Source organism: Oncorhynchus tshawytscha, linkage group LG10, assembly GCF_018296145.1.
Source record: "Oncorhynchus tshawytscha isolate Ot180627B linkage group LG10, Otsh_v2.0, whole genome shotgun sequence".
NCBI classification, from domain to species: Eukaryota; Metazoa; Chordata; class Actinopteri; order Salmoniformes; family Salmonidae; genus Oncorhynchus; species Oncorhynchus tshawytscha.
The window spans coordinates 15024649-15045665 of record NC_056438.1 but is presented as its reverse complement, the minus strand read 5'-3'; the positions used below and the strand labels follow the sequence as shown (position 1 = coordinate 15045665).

The window sequence follows — 21017 nt, the reverse complement described above, 5'->3', positions numbered from 1 at the left end:
ATACTAATTGATTAAAAAAACGTTATTTTTCAATAACATTTTTTTACAAAGTATAATCTTTGTAAATGATATCATAAATAGAACTGGTGGAGTTATGTCACACATGCATCTAACACACATATATGGAAATGTTTGCTGTACCCAAAATTAAAACCAACTAATTGCAGCATTACTGCAAAAATGGAAGAGGCATGTGGAAGGGGGAAAAGTGAGGAACTTATCTGTCAGCCCTGCATTAAAGACCAACATTGGTTGTGATTAATATACCAGTTTCATTTAAGTACCAAAAAATGGACAGCTGTGCCAGATAGATTGCAAAATAGTTGGGAAGATATTTTCGATGTACCGATTCCATGGCACATGATTTATAAACTGACACCAAAAACGATGCCGGATTCAAAACTTAGAATTTTTCAATTTAAATTTAAATTTAAATTATACAAAATTCTTGCAACCAAGACATTGTTATACACCTTTTTGCTAAAAGTATTATATCTTTATTAATTTACAATCTGCAGAAACTATGAGAATAGAAAGGTTCAGAACTTTTGTGAAGTATCAGAGCAAGTTGAAAAATATATGGCAAATAGAAGTCCAATATGGATGGTGTTAAGAGATAGATTGGAGGGGTTGAATTGAGCTGAAGGGTCGGACTAATAACAACAAGATAACAAATGTAAGATATACTGTGTCTGTAAAATGTATATAGGTTCAGAGCTTTTGTGAAATAGCAAATATATGGCAAATAGAAATCAAACTGGATGGACATTAGCAATAGATGGGAAAGGTGGAAGTTAGAGGAAGGACAGGACAAAAAAAAAATATATATATATATAACTATTGTAAAATAAATTGTTCCGAAGTTTGGGGTCACTTAGAAATGTCCTTCTTTTTGAAAGAAAAGCACATTCTTGGTCCATAAAATAACATCAAATTGATCAGAAATATGTAAAGTAGTGAGTGTACAGCTTGTATAACAGTGTAAATTTGCTGTCCCCTCAAAATAACTCAACACACAGCCATTAATGTCTAAACCGCTGGCAACAAAAGTGAAAATGTCCAAATTGGGCCCAAAGTGTCAATATTTTGTGGCCACCATCATTTTCCAGCACTGCCTTAACCCTCTTGGGCATGGAGTTCACCAGAGCTTCACAGGTTGCCACTGGAGTCCTCTTCCACTCCTCCATGACGACATCACGGAGCTGGTGGATGTTAGAGACCTTACACTCCTCCACCTTCCATTTGAGGATGCCCCACAGATGCTCAATAGGGTGTAGGTCTGGAGACATGCTTGGCCAGTCCATCACCTTTACCCTCAGCTTCCTTAGCAAGGCAGTGGTCGTCTTGGAGGTGTGTTTGGGGTCGTTATCATGTTGCAATACTGCTCTGCGGCCCAGTCTCCGAAGGGAGGGCATCAAGCTCTGCTTCAGTATGTCACAGTACATGTTGGCATTCATGGTTCCCTCAATGAACTGTAGCTCCCCAGTGCCGGCAGCACTCATGCAGCCCCAGACCATGACACTCCCACCACCATGCTTGACTGTAGGCAAGACACACTTGTCTTTGTACTCCTCACCTGGTTGCCGCCACACACACTTGACACCATCTGAACCAAATAACTTTATCTTGGTCTCATCAGACCACAGGACATGGTTCCAGTAATCCATGTCCTTAGTCTGCTTGTCTTCAGCAAACTGTTTGCGGGCTTTCTTGTGCATCATCTTTAGAAGAGGCTTCCTTCTGGGACGACAGCCATGCAGACCAATTTGATGCAGTGTACGGCGTATGGTCTGAGCACTGACAGGCTGACCCCCCGCCCCTTCAATCTCTGCAGCAATGCTGGCAGCACTCATACGTCTATTTCCCAAAGACGACCTCTAGATATGACGCTGAGCACGTGCACTCAACTTCTTTGGTCGACCATGGCGAGGCCTGTTCTGAGTGGAACCTGTCCAGTTAAACTGCTGTATGGTCTTGGCCACCGTGCTGCAGCTCAGTTTCAGGGTCTTGGCAATCTTCTTATAGCCCAGGCCATCTTTATGTTGAGCAACAATTATTTTTTTCAGATCCTCAGAGAGTTCTTTGCCATGAGGTGCCTGGTTAAACTTCCAGTGACCAGTCAGTATGAGGGAGTGTGAGAGCAATGACACCAAATTTAACACACCTGCTCCCCATTCACACCTGAGACCTTGTAACACTAACGAGTCACATGAAACCGGGGAGGAAAAATGGCTAATTGGGCCGAATTTGGACATTTTCACTTAGGGGAGTACTCACTTTTGTTGCCAGCGTTTAGACATGAAATGGTGTGTTGAGTTATTTTGAGGGGACAGCAAATTTACACTGTTATACAAGCTGTACACTCACTACTTTACATATTTCTGATCAATTTGATGTTATTTTATGGACCAAAAATGTGCTTATTTTTCAAAAACAAGGACATTTCTAAGTGTAATTTCTTCAGTGTTGTCACATGAAAAGATATTTACAAAAATGTGAGGGGTGTACTCACTTTTGTGATATACTGTATATATATATATATATATATATATATATATATATTTACCAAAAAAGATATGGGGGATTGGAAATGATGCAGACAATTACATTGATGGAAGCTTCAATCTATCAGCAATTTTAAAGCTGATCTACACCCTAGTTTTGATCTGACCATCTAAGTCACAACAATAGACACACACAGTGTGCTAAAACTAATAACACACAAATTATTGTATTCCTCTTGTCTATTTTGAATACATAATTTAAAAGTTCACAGTGTAGGTTGGAAACCCCAAGGCTAATGACTTCTCCAAAAGCTAATTGGAGTCAGGAGTCAGTTAACCTGGAGTCCAATCAATGAGATGAGATTGGAGATGTTGGTTAGAGTTACCCTGCTCTTTACAAAACACTCACAAAATTTGAGTTTGCTTTTCACAAGAAGCATTGCCTGATGTGAACCATACCTCAAACAAAAAAGATCACAGAAGACCTAAGATTAAGAATTGTTCACTTGCATAAAGCTGGAATAGGTTACAAAAGTATCTCTAAAAGCCTTGATGTTCATCAGTCCACTGTAAAACAATTGTCTATAAATGGAGAGAGTTCAGCACTGTTGCTACTCTCCCTAGGACTGGCCGTCCTGCAAAGATGACTGCAAGTGCACAGCTCAGAATGCTCAATGAGGTTAAGAAGAATCCTAGACTGTCAGCTAAAGACTTACAGAAATCTCTGGAACATGCTAACATCTCTGTCGACGAGTCTACGATACGTAAAACACTAAACAAGAATGGTGTTCATGGGAGGACACCACGGAAGAAGCCACTGCTGTTCAAAAAAAAACAATGCTGCACGTCTGATGTTCGCAAAAGAGCACCTGGATGTTCCAAAATATTCTGTGGACAGATTAAACTAAAGTTGAGTTGTTTGGAAGGAAGGAACACATAACTCTATGTGTGGAGAAAAAAAGGCACAGCACGCCAACATCAAAACCTCATCCCAACTGTAAAGTATGGTGGAGGGAGCATTATGGTTTGGGTCTGCTTTGCTGCAACAGGGCCTGGACAGGTTACTATCATCGACTGAAAAATTAATTCCCATGTTTATCAAGACTTTTGGCAGGAGAATGTAAGGCTATCTGTCTGCCAGTTTGAAGGTCAACAGAAGTTGGGTGTTATAACAGGACAACGACCCAAAACAAAAATACGCCTTCTGGAGTGGCCTGAGTCCTGACCTCAACAGGTTAAGATGCAGTGACATGACCCCAAGAGAGAGGTTCACACCAGACATCCCAAGAATATTGCTGAACTGAAACAGTTTTGTAAAGTGTAATGGTCCAAATTTACTCCTGATCGTTGTGCAGGTCTGATCCACAACAACAGAAAATGTTTGGTTGAGGTTATTGCTTCCAAAGGAAGGTCAAACAGTTATTAAATCCAAGGGTTTACATACTTTTGTCCACCCTGCACTGTGAATGTTTTCATGTTGTGTTCTATAAAGACATGAAAACCAAGACATTTATGACCAATTTATACAGAAATCCTGGTAATTCCAAATAGTTCACATACTTTTTCTTGCCACTGTATGACACGGAGCTCAAGGAGTGGAACTTTCGCACAAAACATGTCTGGATTTCCGGACAGTCGCATGATTGTCAACCCAGCCATCGTTAGATGTCTGTTTAAGTTCACAACACTTCCCCGTTCCTCGGGAGAGTGTGTCCCCATGCTTCCCAATACCACGTCCCTCATGTGTACACTCCCCTCCGATGGCCTCAGGTGCCATCCAACTTCTGACACCAATGCACCGAATTCAGGGGTAGCACTGCCCGGGACATGACCCCGGGTCCCACGACTTTCAACCCAACACCTTAGCCATTACATGAAGAGATCCAAACCTCTTCATGAGATCGCTAGGTGTTGGGTTGCTACAATAGATGCCTATTAATTAGAGAGGGTAGCAACAAGAAGCAAAACACAGTCTGTATTTGTGAGCTCCATGCGGTGTCAGTAGATAAATCAAACCAATGTCCAACTTATCAGTTATATAAATTAAACTCCAAAAAAGTCAAAGATATACTGTAATCAGCCTTTTGTTTATAACCAATAATGACCTTCAACATTCGTACTGAAACATTATTGTCTCCTTTCTCATAGTCCATACCACCACATGAAGTACAACTAATATTCAGAACACTGGTTAAGCTTGGGACCGGAAAAAACAAAGATGGCACACAACAAGGACTCATCTCTGTCCAATGCCCCTGGTTGTGAAAGTTACGTTGGAAGTGAAACCAGGGATTCCATTTCACTTCTGGATGTTTTGTACGCAGATGCATTTGAAAAAGAGGACATAGACTCTGCAATAGCTAAGAAGACCGAGGTAGATTTTTACAGCGGAGCCCCACCTCAATGGCTTAACTTCTGCTGGGCTGGAAGGGCAACGTCAGCTGATAAAACAACTCCCTTTATCAAAAGAGACGGTTACACTGAACTGATGAAAAATATTAATAAACAGTGTAAGGGCGACCTAACTTCTACCATCAAGCTGCTGCATCAGCCAGGCAGCGGAGGAACCACTCTGGCCAAGCAGGTGCTCTGGGATATGAGGAAAACACTGAGGTGTGCTGTTCTAACAGGCCCTACCTCAGATATTACCGCTATCGCCAAGGAGGTGATTCTCCTTTTCACTGCAGGCGGTCAAGGCCACCAGAACACTGTGCTCTTACTGCTGGAAGATGATCGTATTCTGGAGAATCTGCAGGATGCCATCATCAAAGAGATTGCAAAGAGAAACATCGTGACCCACAGGCCTGTGGTCATAATTTTAAACTGTGTGCATAAGGCAGTTATCAAACAAGAGGACCATAACAAATCAAGACAAGTTATTCTCAGGATGGAACTTTCTGAAGCTGAGAAACAACAGTTTGAGGAGAAACAGATTGAGATCAGTAGAAGCTACAGCAATGAACACAAACAGTTTCATGGCTTTAACATAATGCGAGAAAATTTTAGTGAAGATTATGTTAAAGAAACATGTGCCTTTTTAGATGTCAGGAAAAAAAAAAGAAGGCCTAAAAAATCCCAGCTTCTTGCATTCTTATCACTGGTGAATGCCTACGTTCCTGGATCCCACCTTCTGGAGTCTCAATGTCAGGCATTCCTGGGGCCTCCAGATCCCATTTATGGAGGCCCTTCCTTTGAGCAGCGAATGGAGCCTTTCACTCATCTGATAGTGACATTCCCTTCACAACAGGGACAAGACAAACATGTCCGCATGGCTCACCCACTGATTGCACAGCAGTGTGTTGAGTTACTGGCTACAGCAGGTGTGACCAGGAGTGATACAGCAAGGAACTTTCTGACAGACTTTTGTGGAGAAGAGGTGCAGCAACATTTGATGCCTGTCATCAAAGACATGCTAACTAAGAGGGAAATCACAGTGGACCATCAGCAGAAGACAGGACATGTATGTGTTTTACAAAACAAGCCAACAAAAAGGGAAATGGGAGAAGAGAGGAAAGACACGTTTTCCAGGTTGATTCACGATATTGAAGCCAATGAATACAAAAGCAATTGTGTATCTGTTTTGCGATTAGCTTCAGAGAAAATCACGCAAAACCCATTTTTTCCTCAAGCTCTTGCTCGTTTCTTTTACATTAGGATGGAGGAATATGGTAAAGCAGAGCACTGGGCAAAAATAGCAAAAGACAGAGATCCTAAGAATTCATTTGTTGCTGACACTCTGGGGCAAGTATACAAGAACCATTTAAATAGCAGGGTCCATGTTTCTTCCATCTCTGCACAAGACATCTTGCAACTGGCAGTAAAGGCCTTTGAGGCTTTCAAAGATGAGGAAAGGGCTGCTGAAAATGAGCAAGGAGCAGACATGCAAGATGATGGTATGACCAAAGTCTCACGGATCTTTAACAACAGAGGACTATTTGGTTATCTACAGGTTGCCAACATTGTTTTTGACTCGCTTGTCTCTCTTGACAATAAATGGCAAAAGGTCCTTACCATGGAAATATCAGCTGACACCTTTTTCTTATCAATCAGACAGAAAAATCTCTTCAAGTACAAGCCACTCATCATCAGCCTCAGGGATGAGGTGGAGAGGAAATGTGAGTTTTTTGATGGTTACCTGACTTACTCCAAGCCCAACATTAAAGAAAATGAACCGCATTACTTTCAGACTGATGTCAAGAACTGCTACTGCAAATACGTGGGGACATGTACACCTATACACTCAGAGTCTGCAATAGGTGTACCCCTCCAGAAGCTCAAAGAAGAAATGGCCATTGCCTTCCCTGGACTGCTTTGCTGTCTTGATAAGGGCTATGATAAAACTCACTTGCGCCAAATAACAAAACTGTGGGAGGAAATACAAGAATGTGAAAAAAAGAAAGATGGTGTTGGTGAGAAAAAAGCTGCCCAAAACTTCATCCTTGCCAACATCATCTTAAGCAAAGTGGAAGCAGCATCTCCAATGCTTACCCCGTTGCCAATCCTAAGAAGCACTCTGGAGAGACATCTATTGGCCAATTACGGTAACCAAACCCCAGAGTTTTACCTCTTAGTCCTTTTGCTATTTTGGCCCGAGGAGCATAAGAAAATAGGATTCAATATTGACCTCAATAAACATATTATTGAGATGCAAGACTCCTACAACAACACATACAAGAAGCATCTTCGCTCAAGGTACCTTCGCCCCCTTATTTTCCTGGGTAAGGGTGAGGGTTTGAGAAGACTGGTTCATAGATCAAAAATAGACAACCTATTGGTAGAGGAGAATCCAATGGCAAGGCCAGAGTTTCTCTCTCAAAAGTGGAGCAGTGGTAAGGTGTGGAGAGAACCCAGTGTCCAGGACCTTCTTCTTCCAGTCAATGGAGTGGTTAGACAGCACCGGGTGTTTGCTTGTGTTGATGGCAAGGAGATTAAAGTTTGTGCCGACCAACAAAGCAAAGTTTGGAAGTCTGGAGACGTCTGCTTCTACCTTGGCTTTACCATTAGAGGTCCTGTGGCCTATGGCATACACTACCCAACCCATCACGGACATTTCTCCCATTCAGATAGGATGACAGGGGAGGTACCTCGTAAAATGTTGGAAGTACCTGACATCAAATCGATCAAAGACGGTAAGACAGTTACTGTATAGTCATATATTTCTCATTTTCATCTCTATTGTCTCTCACTAAAGTTAATTTACTTTTTGACACAAGAGACTTCCAAACCCACTGACGATTAGTAAAGCTCAAACCAAGTTTAATCACCCAAAGGATAAGACATCTTCACACAGTCACTGGTATTTAACCCTTCCTCCTATGCTCCTACCCTTACACCTCTGAACATCCAATACACCTCTGTTGCTAGACAGAATTTTAGTGATATCTGTTCTTCCTCACTTCATCTGACCTAACCTGACCTCTGCTCAAATTCCTCACTTCTCCTCAAGTCACAACTGTCATGTTGACATGTACCAGACTGTGGCCATTCTTCTTCCCATGGGATCACTCATGTCTAACAATAACATATTCTGACTGAATGTAAACGTTCTACATTCCCCTCTCTCCCTCAGTGAAATGAATACAGATACTTCATATTTTCAAGTTTAGAACTCAGAACCCATCACCACCAATCTACACGGGGGAAACAGTGACGCTGGGAGTATTTGTCACTCATCTCATGGAGATTATTGTTAGCACTAAATATAATTCTTATGATATTTGTCATATCATTGATTTTACATTGCTTTGAGTACCAGGAAATTAAGACTGTACAGTCGTTGCCAAAAGATTTGAGAATGACACAAATATTAATTTACACAAAGTTTTCTGCTTCAGTGTCTTTAGATAGTTTTGTCAGATGTTACTATGGAATACTGAAGTATAATTACAAGCATTTCATAAGTGTCAAAGGCTTTTATTGACAATTACATGAAGTTGATGCAAAGAGTCAATATTTGCAGTGTTGACTCTTCTTTTTCAAGACCTCTGCAACCCACCCTGGCATTGCTGTCAATTAACTTCTGGGCCACATCCTGACTGATGGCAGCCCATTCTTGCATAATCAATGCTTGGAGTTTGTCAGAAGTTGTGGGTTTTTGTTTGTCCACCCGCCTCTTGAGGATTGACCACAAGTTCTCAATGGGATTAAGGTCTGGGGAGTTTCCTGGCCATGGACCCAAAATATCGAAGTTTTGTTCCCCGAGCCACTTAGTTATCACTTTTGCCTTATGGCAAGGTGCTCCATCATGTTGGGAAAGGCATTGTTCGTCACCAAACTGTTCCTGGATGGTTAGGAGAAGTTTCTCTAGGAGGATGTGTTGGTACCGTTCTTTATTCATGGCTGTGTTCTTAGGCAAATTTGTGAGTGAGCCCACTCCCTTGGCTGAGAAGCATCCCCACACATAAATGGTCTCAGGATGCTTTACTGTTGGCATGACACAGGACTGATGGTAGCGTTCACCTTGCCTTCTCCCGGATGCCCCAAACAATCGGAAAGGGGATTCATCAGAGAAAATGACTTTAACCCAGTCCTCAGCAGTCCAATCCCTGTACCTTTTGCAGAATATCAGTCTGTCCCGCATGTTTTTCCTGGAGAGAAGTGGCTTCTTTGCTGCCCTTCTTGACACCAGGCCATCCTCCAAAAGTCTTTGCCTCACTGTGTCTGCAGATATACTCACACCTACCTGCTGCCATTCCTGAGCAAGCTCTGTACTGGTGATGCCCCGATCCCGCAGCTGAATCAACTTTAGGAGATGGTCCTGGTGCTTGCTGGACTTTCTTGGGTGCCCTGAAGCCTTCTTCACAACATTTGAACCACTCTCCTTGATGTTCTTGATGATCCGATAAATGGTTGATTTAGTAGGTGCAATCTTACTGGCAGCAATATCCTTGCCTGTGAAGCCCTTTTAGTGCAAAGCAATGATGATGGCACGTGTTTCCTTGCAGGTAACCATGGCTGACAGAGGAAGAACAATGATTCCAAGCACCACCCTCCTTTTGAAGCTTCCAGTCTGTTATTCGAACTCAATCAGCATGACAGAGTGATTTCCAGCCTTGTCCTCATCAACACTCACACCTGTGTTAACGAGAGAATCACTGACGTGATGTCAGCTGGTCCTTTTGTGGCAGGGCTGAAATGCAGTGGAAATGTTTTTGGGGGATTCAGTTCATTTGCATGGCAAAGAGGGACTTCGCAATTAATTGCAATTCATCTCATCACTCTTCATAACATTCTGGAGTATATGTAAATTGCCATCATACAAACTGAGGCAGCAGACTTTGTGAAAATTTATATTTGTGTCATTTTCAAAACGTTTGGCCACGACTGTATTAACACAGTGGTTAGTACTTTGTGTACATGATTTTCTGATTGATATGTCTGTCCCCAGAGCCTGTGAGAAGCTGCACAACATGTGCCAATGTCATGGTGAGTACAATAGTAGTAGATAAGTGTTTGACAAATCCAAATTCTTTACCACCACCTATGTTGACTGTGCTCGGAATTCATGAATGTAAATTGTTTTCAGGAAAAATAAGAAAATATGGTGGGAAAATCCAAAACATTTAGCTCCATTTTCAGATGGAATTACCCAATTGACAGCAGGATTATAAAAGAGTTCTTTGTGGAGGGGTAGGGTTCTACCAACAATCCTTGTCATCTGAAGAACCCTTTTTGGGAGACAATGGATATTTGAAAGGCAAAGGGTTCTACGTAAAACCATTAACATGCAAAGAAGCATTTTTGGAAGAAAATTATATTTAGATTTTTTTAAGGCAAGAAGGTTTCTTTGGAAGGCAAGAAACCTTCTACACAGAACCCCTTCTGAATCTGAATGAGTTTATTTATTGTACATTTTTATTTTACATAGTGCCTGGACATTTGTGTTTAAACTTTAACTTCAGGAGTTTAAAAAGATAGGTGTGAGTAAACCTATATGGGAATATTTGTGCATATATCTGGTATTCCCTTTTATCATTTGACATGTAACTGACATAGTGGTGTAAAATAACCCCAGTGTTGATATTAATAACCAGCTGAGTGGTTGTCATTTTTCCTCTATGTAGAGTATAACATTAAAAACCACACCCATCAATATCATACACTGCTCAAAAAAATAAAGGGAACACTTAAACAACACAATGTAACTCCAAGTCAATCACACTTCTGTGAAATCAAACTGTCCACTTAGGAAGCAACACTGATTGACAATAAATGTCACATGCTGTTGTGCAAATGGAATCGACAACCGGTGGAAATTATAGGCAATTAGCAAGACACCCCCAATAAAGGAGTGGTTCTGCAGACCACTTCTCAGTTCCTATGCTTCCTGGCTGATGTTTTGGACACTTTTGAATGCTGGCGGTGCTTTCACTCTTGTGGTAGCATGAGACGGAGTCTACAACCCACACAAGTGGCTCAAGTAGTGCAGCTCATCCAGGATGGCACATCGATGCGAGCTGTGGCAAGAAGGTTTGCTGTGTCTGTCAGCCTAGTGTCCAGAGCATGGAGGCGCTACCAGGAGACAGGCCAGTACATCAGGAGACGTGGAGGAGGCCGTAGGAGGGCAACAACCCAGCAGCAGGACCGCTACCTCTGCCTTTGTGCAAGGAGGAGCAGGAGGAGCACTGCCAGAGCCCTGCAAAAGGACCTCCAGCAGGCCACAAATGTGCATGTGTCTGCTCAAACGGTCAGAAACAGACTCCATGAGGGTGGTATAAGGGCCCGACGTCCACAGGTGGGGGTTGTGCTTACAGCCCAACACCGTGCAGGACGTTTGGCATTTGCCAGAGAACACCAAGATTGGCAAATTCGCCACTGGCGGATGGCAGATGCTTTAGTCCAGGTCTGGGAGGAGATTCCTCAGGAGATCCCTCAGGAGACCATCCGCCACCTCATCAGGAGCATGCCCAGGCGTGGAGGCCACACACACTAGCCCAGGCGCGGAGGCCACACACACTACTGAGCCTCATTTTGACTTGTTTTAAGGACATTACATCAAAGTTGGATCAGCCTGTAGTGTGGTTTTCCACTTTAATTTTGAGTGTGACTCCAAATCCAGGCCTCCATGGGTTGATAAATTTGATTTCAATTGATAATTTTTGTGTGATTTTGTTGTCAGCACATTCAACTATGTAAAGAAAAAAGTATTTAATAAGAATATTTCATTCATTCATATCTAGGATGTGTTATTTTAGTCTTCCCTTTATTTTTTTGAGCAGAGTATTTCCCAGCATATTCTATTGCCGGTTGTTTGTTTCAAAACCTGTGTTATTGCATGTACATTGACTGGTTGGTTAATCTTGTGCTACAAAAAGATAAATAACATACATTTTCCTAAACTAATACAGTCTGTTAGTCCTTGGACTTATTGCACCCGTTACTGGGATGGTTGTTCAAGTTTAGATTTAGTCTCATTTATCAATATTCCCTACCCTGACAGTTATTCTGAATGCAGGTTGTGGGTGATACAAATTCGAATTGTTGGATATCTTCACTCTGGCTGGATTCCAATTAGAATTACACATCACTTTGCAAGTGAGCATAATGTGACTTGCAGGCCTGCTGTGGCCTGTAAACCAGGAGTTTCCTCCCACCACTGTGTTATTGTATAACTAGGCATTCAAAGAAAGGCCTTATGATATATGTAATGTATTGTCATAAAAAGTTTCATTGGTTAAGGTTGGTGGAACCATTTATAGAGGGTTCTAAGGAAGAACCCTCCAAAAATAAAAGTGTTCTTAGTAGATCCATTCATAGAGGGTTCTAGGTAGAACCATTTACAGGGGGTTCTATGACAAACCCTACATAGAGGGTTCTAGGTAGAAACCTCTGCAAAGGGTTCTACCTAGCACAAAAAAGGGTTCCCCTATGGGGACCAACCAAAGAACCCTATATTGTTTAATTTAGCTACTTTTTTCTAAGTGTATTGTTCAAATCAGAAACCATTCTTCATTCAAGTAAAAATAAATGTATAGAATAAGGTTTACAAAAGTGAAGGAAAAGAAACCCTTCAAAGTACATATTTTACACTACAATGTTTTAAAAATGATGTCGTAAATACAGTTTGATTATCTGTGATAATCAGAGATCAGTGTTCTCTTATTCAGGAGTCTACCAACTGGGTTCAGGTTGAACCTGTGGTCTTCATTGAAGAAGGCCCAATGTTCAGGTACACTCCTGGAATGTATTAGTCCCTCACCATATACAGAATGATAAAAGCTTTCAGTTTTGCTATCCAACAATTATGTCTTAGGATAACAGTAACTAGATGGAATAAACCTCCTATCCATTATTTAAAGAAAGTATGACTTTATAGCATTTGTTGAACTACTTGTAAAAACGTAGGAAATACAAGTATGTGAGGATCTACAGAAAAGTTTTAACAAAGTAAAGTAACCATTATTATGTTGGTCAACTGCTGATAAACAATTAAATACATGACTTACTTACACTAAACCCATTCTGTCTTCTTTTCATGCCGTACCTAGCATGTCTACCCCAGGGCGCTACGAGTGCAGAGTATCAGGGCTCCGGTGGGTATGTAAAGACCATGTCAATCTGAAGTATCAATTCAGCTCCTGGGAACCTCACAGGGCAATGATGAAACATTTGGGGTACAAGCAAGGAGGCCCTCTATTGGACGTCACAATCATTGCAGGAGAACTGGAAGAAGTGCATCTGCCACATTTTGCCTGTTTCGGTATGGGCGTAGATTTTTTAAAACTAAAATATAACTGATGCAAACTACTTTTAAAAAGCCGTGTTGTTGATGTCAACCTGATGTTTATGCAAATGTGCCTGTTTTTATCTCTGCAGGCGATGATCCCTCCTTCAAAGAGAAAGTGAGAGTTCTACATGTAGAAGACAGTGATGTGTCCATAGAACAAGTGGATGAAGTCACCCTCTTCCACGTCAAGATCCTCCATCCAACCTTCTCTCCAAAAGGAGTTCTCGTGAGATCTGGCTTTCCGGTGAAAGCACACTGTGACTTGCTGCTCTACCAGGCCAAGGCAGCATTTCTCACCCTTCATGCATATCTGGTGCCCTGTGATTCTTCTGTAGAACAGGTTATTTCCACTTATTGTTCTCCTCTGTGGTTAAATCATCTCTCAATGTTATCAATGCAGATAATACCAGTGGATTTAGAAAATTGACATTTAGTATAGTGTAGCCAAGCTCCTATTCAGTGTTTGACTTGTAAGGAGCTCACCGGGGCTGACTACCAGCACATCAAATGTTCTACTGTTGAGATACTGTTCCTCTTATAGAATATTAGCTCAAAAGTATTGTGGAGCTCCTGCACCTAAATATTGACAGTACCGGAACCCAAAATGAGTAAAGCACTGCCTATACAGTTCCTACATGCGGAAAAACAGCTGTTTATTTTCCATCCAAAAGCAGGGAAATTTGGTTGACTTGTGGTGTTAGGAAACCTTGGGGGTAAGAGTCCGATAGGGTGTTGCTGTGTCAACAGCTCCCAGCAGTTCTTCTCTGGGTTGCCGGGTACTTTAGTTAAGAATGTTATATAATTAATTCATTGGAATCTGTTTCAAACTACAAAATCTAACAAAATGTCATGTGTGAATGGTTTTGACAAGGACATGTTGGCTTATGCTTCTTTAGGCAATGAAGAAAAAGGAGCAGTCTTATGGATACAGGAGTATCAGAAAACCTCGACCAGTGAAGTCCCTTCGGATGAAGGATTGGTTCAGCCTCACAACGTCGTCTCTCTCTGCTGAAGTTAAACCTCCTGTATGGTTTGAACTCCCACAGAATATCAATCTAATCCAAAAAGCAATAGCAATTTTAATATCCTAAAAAAACTACAGAAAAAAACAACTCTCTCTCATCTACTGCCTCCACAGAAAATGAAGCTGAGGTATGAAAACACCAAACCAAACTTCTTTGAGGTGTTCATAAAAGATGCAGATGTTGACTTCGGTATGAAGCTAATCAGTGATGTGGAGGGGGAAATCGTCTGGGATCACACAATACGAAAAGGTCAGAAAAAGATTATGTGATTAAGATCAGTGTCTCAACATTGACTAAACACACACCATGTCAGTTAAAGTCAAAGATAATAAAACATTTTAAATCCCCAGCCGACTACAGAGTCGAAAGGACTCACAATTCACAAAGTCAGCACTTTGTGGACCTCCACCGGACAGACCTGATCCAGAGAGTGAGCGAGGTAGACCCCATCTTGGACAGACTCCTGAAGAGAAGAGTCATCACTGACAATGGCTACAGTGACGTGAGATCTGAAAGAACCAAACAGAAGAAGATGAGGGAGCTCTTTGATGGGCCCCTGACAGGATGTGGCCCCAAAGGCAAAGATATTTTCTTAGAGATCTTGAAAGAGCAGGAGCCATTTCTTATCAGAGAATTGAAGGGTGAATGAGAAGGTAGGGAGGTGAATACATTTGAAGTTTACTTTTAGGGGAAAGGACATGGATGACAGACTCCTAGAGAGGGGTTATCGCTGACGAGGGCTATGATAAGTTGATGGCTAAATGCACCACCCAGGACCAGATGAGGACGCTCTACTCAGGACCAACAACGTTAAGTGGCACCAAAGACACCGTCTATGTCATCCTGGAGGAGCTTGTATCATCCCTGATCGATGAACTATTCATTGACAAACCACCTATAATCATTGATAGGTGAATGAAGGAGTGGTGAAATGTTTCTTTAAAAAAGGGCAGAAATCTGATGGCAGTTTCACTTTGTTTCTTTGTGTGTTAATGACTCTGTGAAAATAATCACAAAAGTTTAAAAGAAAACACTTTTTTTATGGAGGGTTGGAGTTTGATTAGAATTGTATTTATTTATTTAGAGACAAGAAAATATATAAAGGAAAGATTTTAAAGAAAAATGTAATGACTTAATTTAGGCAACTATGTGAATGACAAGTCAGTGATGGTAAGGAATACCAGTGATCAGCATGTCAATCAAAATACAAATATATATAACATTGTAAAGCTTTATTCAACAGCTTATAACAGCTGTTTCTATCATCCGTACTGGGCAGGCGTGTCCTCCCAAGCATCAATATGACAAACTCTTACGAGTGGCTTTGTTTGTGTCTTGTAAAGTATTGCATTAAAGCAAACCCTCTGCCACACCTGCTGCATACAAACTTCATTTATTTCTGATGCGTTTTCTGATGCCCTTTAATGTTACCTAGCTGGGCAAAATATTTCCTGCATATGTCACAATGGTATGGCTTCTCCACTGTGTGGATTCTCGGATGGACTTCCAGCTCCACTTCAAATAAATAAAAGGACTTCCGTCACAGTAGTGAAGCTTCACCCGTGTCTCTTCTCGTGGGTTCTGAGTGACAATTTGTCCACGGATCTGCAATCACACGTTGAACACGCAAACGATTTCTCTTCCGTGTGTGTCGGAACATGTCTTCCCAAACTCAACTCTTGACTGAACTGTTAACTGCGGTCAGGGAAACTGCAAGCGTACGGCTTCTCCTTGATGTGTGTTTGCTGAAGTGTTTTCATGTTACTTAGCTGGGCGAAATCTTTCCCGCATATGTCACAATGGTATGACTTCTCCCCTGTGTGGATTCTCTGATGGATATTAAGCTCATATGGTAATAAAAAGGACTTCCCACACTCATCACAGTAGTAAGGTTTCACCCCAGTGAGTCTCTTCTCGTGGGTTCTGAGCGACGATTTGTCCGCGGGTCTGTAATCACATGTGGAACAAGCAAATGGTTTCTCTCCTGTATGAGTACGAACATGTATTTGCAAAATCAACGCATGACTGAACCGTTTACCACAGTCGGGTAAACTGCAAGTGTATGGTTTCTCCTTGGTGTGAGTTCGCTGGTGCGTCTTCAAGGTGGCCAGACATCGGAACCTCAGCCCGCATTGCGAGCATTCCTGCGGTTTGTTGCCCGTGTGGATCTGTTTGTGTCTGGACCAGGTGGTGTAGTTGGAGAACTTGCTGCCACATACATTGCAGGAGAAGGGTTTGGCACCTGTGTGAACCCGTTGGTGATCTTTCAGATGTGATTGAAGTCGGAAGCTTTTCCCGCACTCCGAGCAGCTGTGTGGTTTCAGTCCGGAATGAAGGAGCTTAAGGGGGGGCCCGACTCTCCCCATCCTGCGGAAAAATTGGATTTGTTGCCCCCAATATATCACTGTTAACATAACTATTTCATTTCAATACTATTAATAATACGCAATGAAAGCACTTGTGCTGATTATAGACACTTAATAGCGCGTTTTTACGTTTCACAAATTGCAACACCCGCCCTTTGCCTCACAATGGTTGGATCCAAGATCAGCATGCAGCTGTAGTGCTTCTAAGTCCCTGTGATAAGGTTAGCGATAAACTGAAACAGAACTACACTCTCTTCTACCATTGTCTTAAATGTCTTTAAATGGTCTCGTTGCAAAAGCTAAATTGTCACTGGGGGACTTTGAAGCACCTGTGTGCCGATCTTGGAGTAAACCGAAGATAGCAAAGATTATAACAAACACCACAGAAACGGAATTGGTGCTCGCTAGCTCTGCAAATGCAGCTATTGTGGGAAGCCAGCAAACACAAAATGACAACATAAACTATATTAAAATTACAAAATGTTGCAGCTTACGTTGTGTAAATGGTGAACTCATACATACAGCTGTCAACCCTTGTCACTGCAATCCGTTCACATTTGCTAGCTGACCAGCTAGCTTCCTTGTAGATCGAAGCCCATCTCCTACTGTAAATAACCTACATACTATGTGTGTGTCCAGCCAGCCAGCCAGGTAGAAAAATGACAGTAAAAAGACGGACATCAGAGCATTTTTCAGTACACCAAAACGCAAGGTAAGAACCCTAGTAGCCTAATATCACAAAGACTAGTTGATAAAATGTTTTTAATTTTTTTATTTCACCTTTATTTAACCAGGTAGGCTAGTTGAGAACAAGTTCACATTTGCAACTGCGACCTGGCCAAGATAAAGCGTAGCGGTTTGACACATACAACAACACAGAGTTACACATGGAATGAACAAAACATACAGTCGATAATACAGTAGAAAAAAAGTCTATATACAGTGAGTGCAAATAAGGTCAAATAAGGGAGTTAAGGCAATAAATAGGCCATGGTGGCGAAGTAATTACAATATGGCAACTAAACACTGGAATGGTAGATGTGCAAAAGATGGATGTGCAAGTAGAGATACTGTGGTGCAAAAGGAGCAAAATAAATAAATACAGTATGGGAATGAGGTAGATAGATGGGCTGTATACAGATGGGCTATGAACAGGTGCAGTGATCTGTGAGCTGCTCTGACAGCTGGTTCTTAAAGCTAGTGAGGGAGATGGGAATCTCTAGCTTCAGTGATTTTTGCAGTTCGTTCCAGTCAGTGGTAGCAGAGAACTGGAAGGAAAGGCGACCAAATGAGGAATTGGCTTTGGGGGTGACCAGTGAGATTATACCTGCTGGAGCGTGTGCTATGCGTGGGTGCTGCTATGGTGACCAGCAAGCTGAGATAGGGCGGGGCTTTACCTAGCAGAGACTTGTAGATAACCTGTAGCCAGTGGGTTTGGCGACGAGTATGAAGCGAGAGGCCAGCCAACGAGAGCGTACAGGTTGCAATGGTGGGTAGTGTATGGGGCTTTGGTGACAAAACGGATGGCACTGTGATAGACTACATCCAGTTTGCTGAGTAGAGTGTTGGAGGCTATTTTATAGATGACATCGCCAAAGTCAAGGATCGGTAGGATGGTCAGTTTTACGAGGATATGTTTGGCAGCATGAGTGAAATATGCTTTGTTGCGAAATAGGAAGCCGATTCTAGATGACATTTTTGATTGGAGATGCTTAATGTGAGTCTGGAAGGAGAGTTTACAGTCTAGCCATAATAAGAAGTGAAATGCTAATGGAATGCTAATTTCACAATGATGTCATTAGGCAGAGCAAGCAACAGATGGCACACAGACAGCAGAGCTGGGGACAGTTCGGCAGGGACAGACTGGCAGAGACAGGGAGTCTCAGGTAAGTTTGTTGAGTCTTTCTTTGGCAAAATAATGAAAGGTTCTCTCTTTTTTAGACCTGTAAAATAGGGACATAATTGGAAAATACCATGGATACCCCCACTCAACTTAAACTGGTGACTGAACTAAGATTTGTTTAAGGCAATGGTATTGCTATTGTGATTAATTGTGTAGTTTTGGATATCTGTTGTTAGGAGTATGGCAAACACCTCATTTATTTTCTAGGAGACAGACTGTGAGGCAATGAGGGTGGTGAAAGAGCCAGGGAGAGAGACTTCAGAGGACAGTGTCACAGCCACGGCAGGACCAGGTGTCAACCTTGTTGCCAGCAGCACCAGTATATGGAACAGTGGCACAGCATTGTCCAGTTACCTCAGTTATGGCACAAAACCATATCAATTTATAGAACCGCAAACTCTTGCCAACAGAGTGTTGATGTTTCAATAGAAATGGTTTTGCGATTTCCCCTGGCTACATTATAATCCATCAATAAAATGAGTGTTGTGTTTTCACTGTAGCCAATTGTTTTCAAGCCAGCCATCTTTTGGCCAAAGAGAGGATGCTGCCTTCATTAGTGCAGGATTTAGGAACTGGAGAAAAGCCATTGTAAAATTCACAGCACATCAAAACTGCCAAACCCACCGCCACTGTGTAACTGTATCAGCACACCAGCTAAATCCAAGCAGTGTCCAGTTATCCAGCGCGTGGGGTAAACAGCAGGAGGACGCAAGGCATTGCTTGATGAAAATTGTTAGTTCGGCGCTGCATGTAGTAAGACAGGGACTAGCCTTTAGATGCCACACGGATGACAGTGGGAATTTATACCAGCTTTTGAAACTTAGGGCAGAAGAGGATGATCCCATTGTACTGAAGTGGTTATTAACAGAGCATACCACAATGTACACAGGCCCCAAAGCACAGAATAAAGTTCTGTACATCATGGCCAATACAGTCATTCGAGGCATTGCAGCTGAGATTAGGTATCTTCCGATTGTACAATTTTCAGTAATTGTTGATGGTACTGAAGATGTTTCTGGTGCTGAACAGGAGAGTGTCTGCCTGCATTATGTTGACCATGACCTTGTCCCTCACGAGGAGTTTATTGGGCTATACAAGGTGTCGGAGACAACAGGTGAGGGCATTGCGAAAGTGGCAAATTATGTGTTGTTGAAGCTCAATTTGCCCATGTCTGACTTACGTGGGCAGAGTCACGATAGTACCTCAAACATGGCAGGAAAATACACAGGTGCACAGGCAATTGTGAGGAGGCAGCAGCCATTAGCCCTCTATGTGCATTGTGGAGCACACTGTGTTAATCTGATTACACAGGCTGTCTGCTCAGCCTCCCCACTGATCCGGGATTCCCTTTCTTGGGTCCATCAGTTAGGTGTCCGCTATGGCCAGTTAGGAAAGTTTAAGAGCATGTTGGAATCAATTGCCACGTCCAAAGATACACATCTGACCACCATGAAACCCCTATGTCCAACAAGGTGGACTGTGTGGAATACTGCTATTAGAGCTGTGCTAGGGCAGTATGAACGGGTACTAAGCAGCCTAGAGGAGATGGCAAAAATTGCATCCAAAACAGCTTCAACTGCCAGTGGCTTATTCGAGCACTTCAGCAAAGGCAAGAGTATGTTGGGCCTCACACTTGCCTCTGCTGTTCTTGGAGAACTTGAATGCCTAAACATTTCACATTGCACAAGTTGGAAAGAGCACTTCTCACGGGGGAGTTGGTTGAGTCTCTAGATCAGTACCCTGAGCTGAACATAGATTCTCTTTCAGTGCAGTTGCCTCTATTTCACAACAAATACCCCTGTAGCAGCAGTGGAGAGGCAGCGGAGGTCCTCAGGAGGCTTCCAGTGGAGGTGCGGGGGTTGTTTGACCAAGTTGAGGTGCTGATCAGGATTTTGTTTGTGGTGCCAGTGTCTTCATGTGAGGATTAGAGGAGTTTCAGTGCACTCCGTAGGTTAAAGACTTGGCTACGGGCTAGCATGGGCGAAAAGAGACGGAACAGCGTAGTTGTCTGTAATGTACATAAAGACAGGCTGGAGGGAATATATCTGCAGCAATTTGTTGGATCCATTGAAACCCACAAACATGTTTGGTTCTTATGTTCAGTACTATGTATATATAAAGTTACTGGAAACCTTGTGGTGCTGAATATGTTCTTGACACTTTTTTATTTCACGGACCAATTGAAATTACACCAGGGACCCCTAGGGGTCCACTGACCCCTGTTTGAGAACCCCTGGTGTATAGTATGATATTTGTTATTTTGTTTAGTAGTTTTCAGTTTTTATTACATGACAGTACACTTACTAATTATTTATTTTGTTATTTTATTTAAAATTGCATACTTTGTGTGGGATACTTGTCCATAGTTGTTGTTTGAAGAGTTGAGACACTGACTGAACAATAAATAAGTATTTTTGAAGGATATTTTGGTTGATTTATTTTGGTTATTCATTGAAGTAGTTCTTTCACTTTTAGAACTACTTATTTTGAGCT

At 42.0% G+C, this 21017-nt stretch overlaps 2 protein-coding genes across 9 annotated transcripts in view; both read left to right on the top strand.

Annotated features, from left to right (window-relative positions):
* The window catches only part of sb:cb1081 (NACHT, LRR and PYD domains-containing protein 1 homolog), a 36484-nt gene extending 20857 nt beyond the window's left edge, over positions 1-15627 (top strand). For 3 of the 8 annotated variants that reach the window (XM_042329466.1, XM_042329468.1, XM_042329467.1), the window contains 8 exons: positions 4653-7633; positions 9892-9929; positions 12596-12672; positions 12992-13203; positions 13320-13570; positions 14127-14255; positions 14369-14504; positions 14606-15627. In XM_042329466.1, coding sequence (XP_042185400.1) covers positions 4723-7633; positions 9892-9929; positions 12596-12672; positions 12992-13203; positions 13320-13570; positions 14127-14255; positions 14369-14504; positions 14606-14904 — 4053 coding nt within the window. In that variant the 5' untranslated portion in view covers positions 4653-4722 and the 3' untranslated portion in view covers positions 14905-15627. Of the gene's footprint in view, positions 1-4652; positions 7634-9742; positions 9930-12595; positions 12673-12991; positions 13204-13319; positions 13571-14126; positions 14256-14368; positions 14505-14605 lie in introns of those variants that run through there. The other 5 variants (XM_024414853.2, XM_024414856.2, XM_024414858.2 and 2 more) reach the window with 5 other exon arrangements.
* Positions 15628-16459: 832 nt separating this feature from the next.
* On the top strand, positions 16460-21017 carry LOC121847607 (zinc finger MYM-type protein 1-like). Its single transcript, XM_042329504.1, has 3 exons — positions 16460-17333; positions 18424-18507; positions 18732-21017. Exon 3 carries the CDS (start codon positions 19248-19250, stop codon positions 20253-20255), a length of 1008 nt encoding a protein of 335 aa, XP_042185438.1. The 5' UTR covers positions 16460-17333; positions 18424-18507; positions 18732-19247; the 3' UTR covers positions 20256-21017.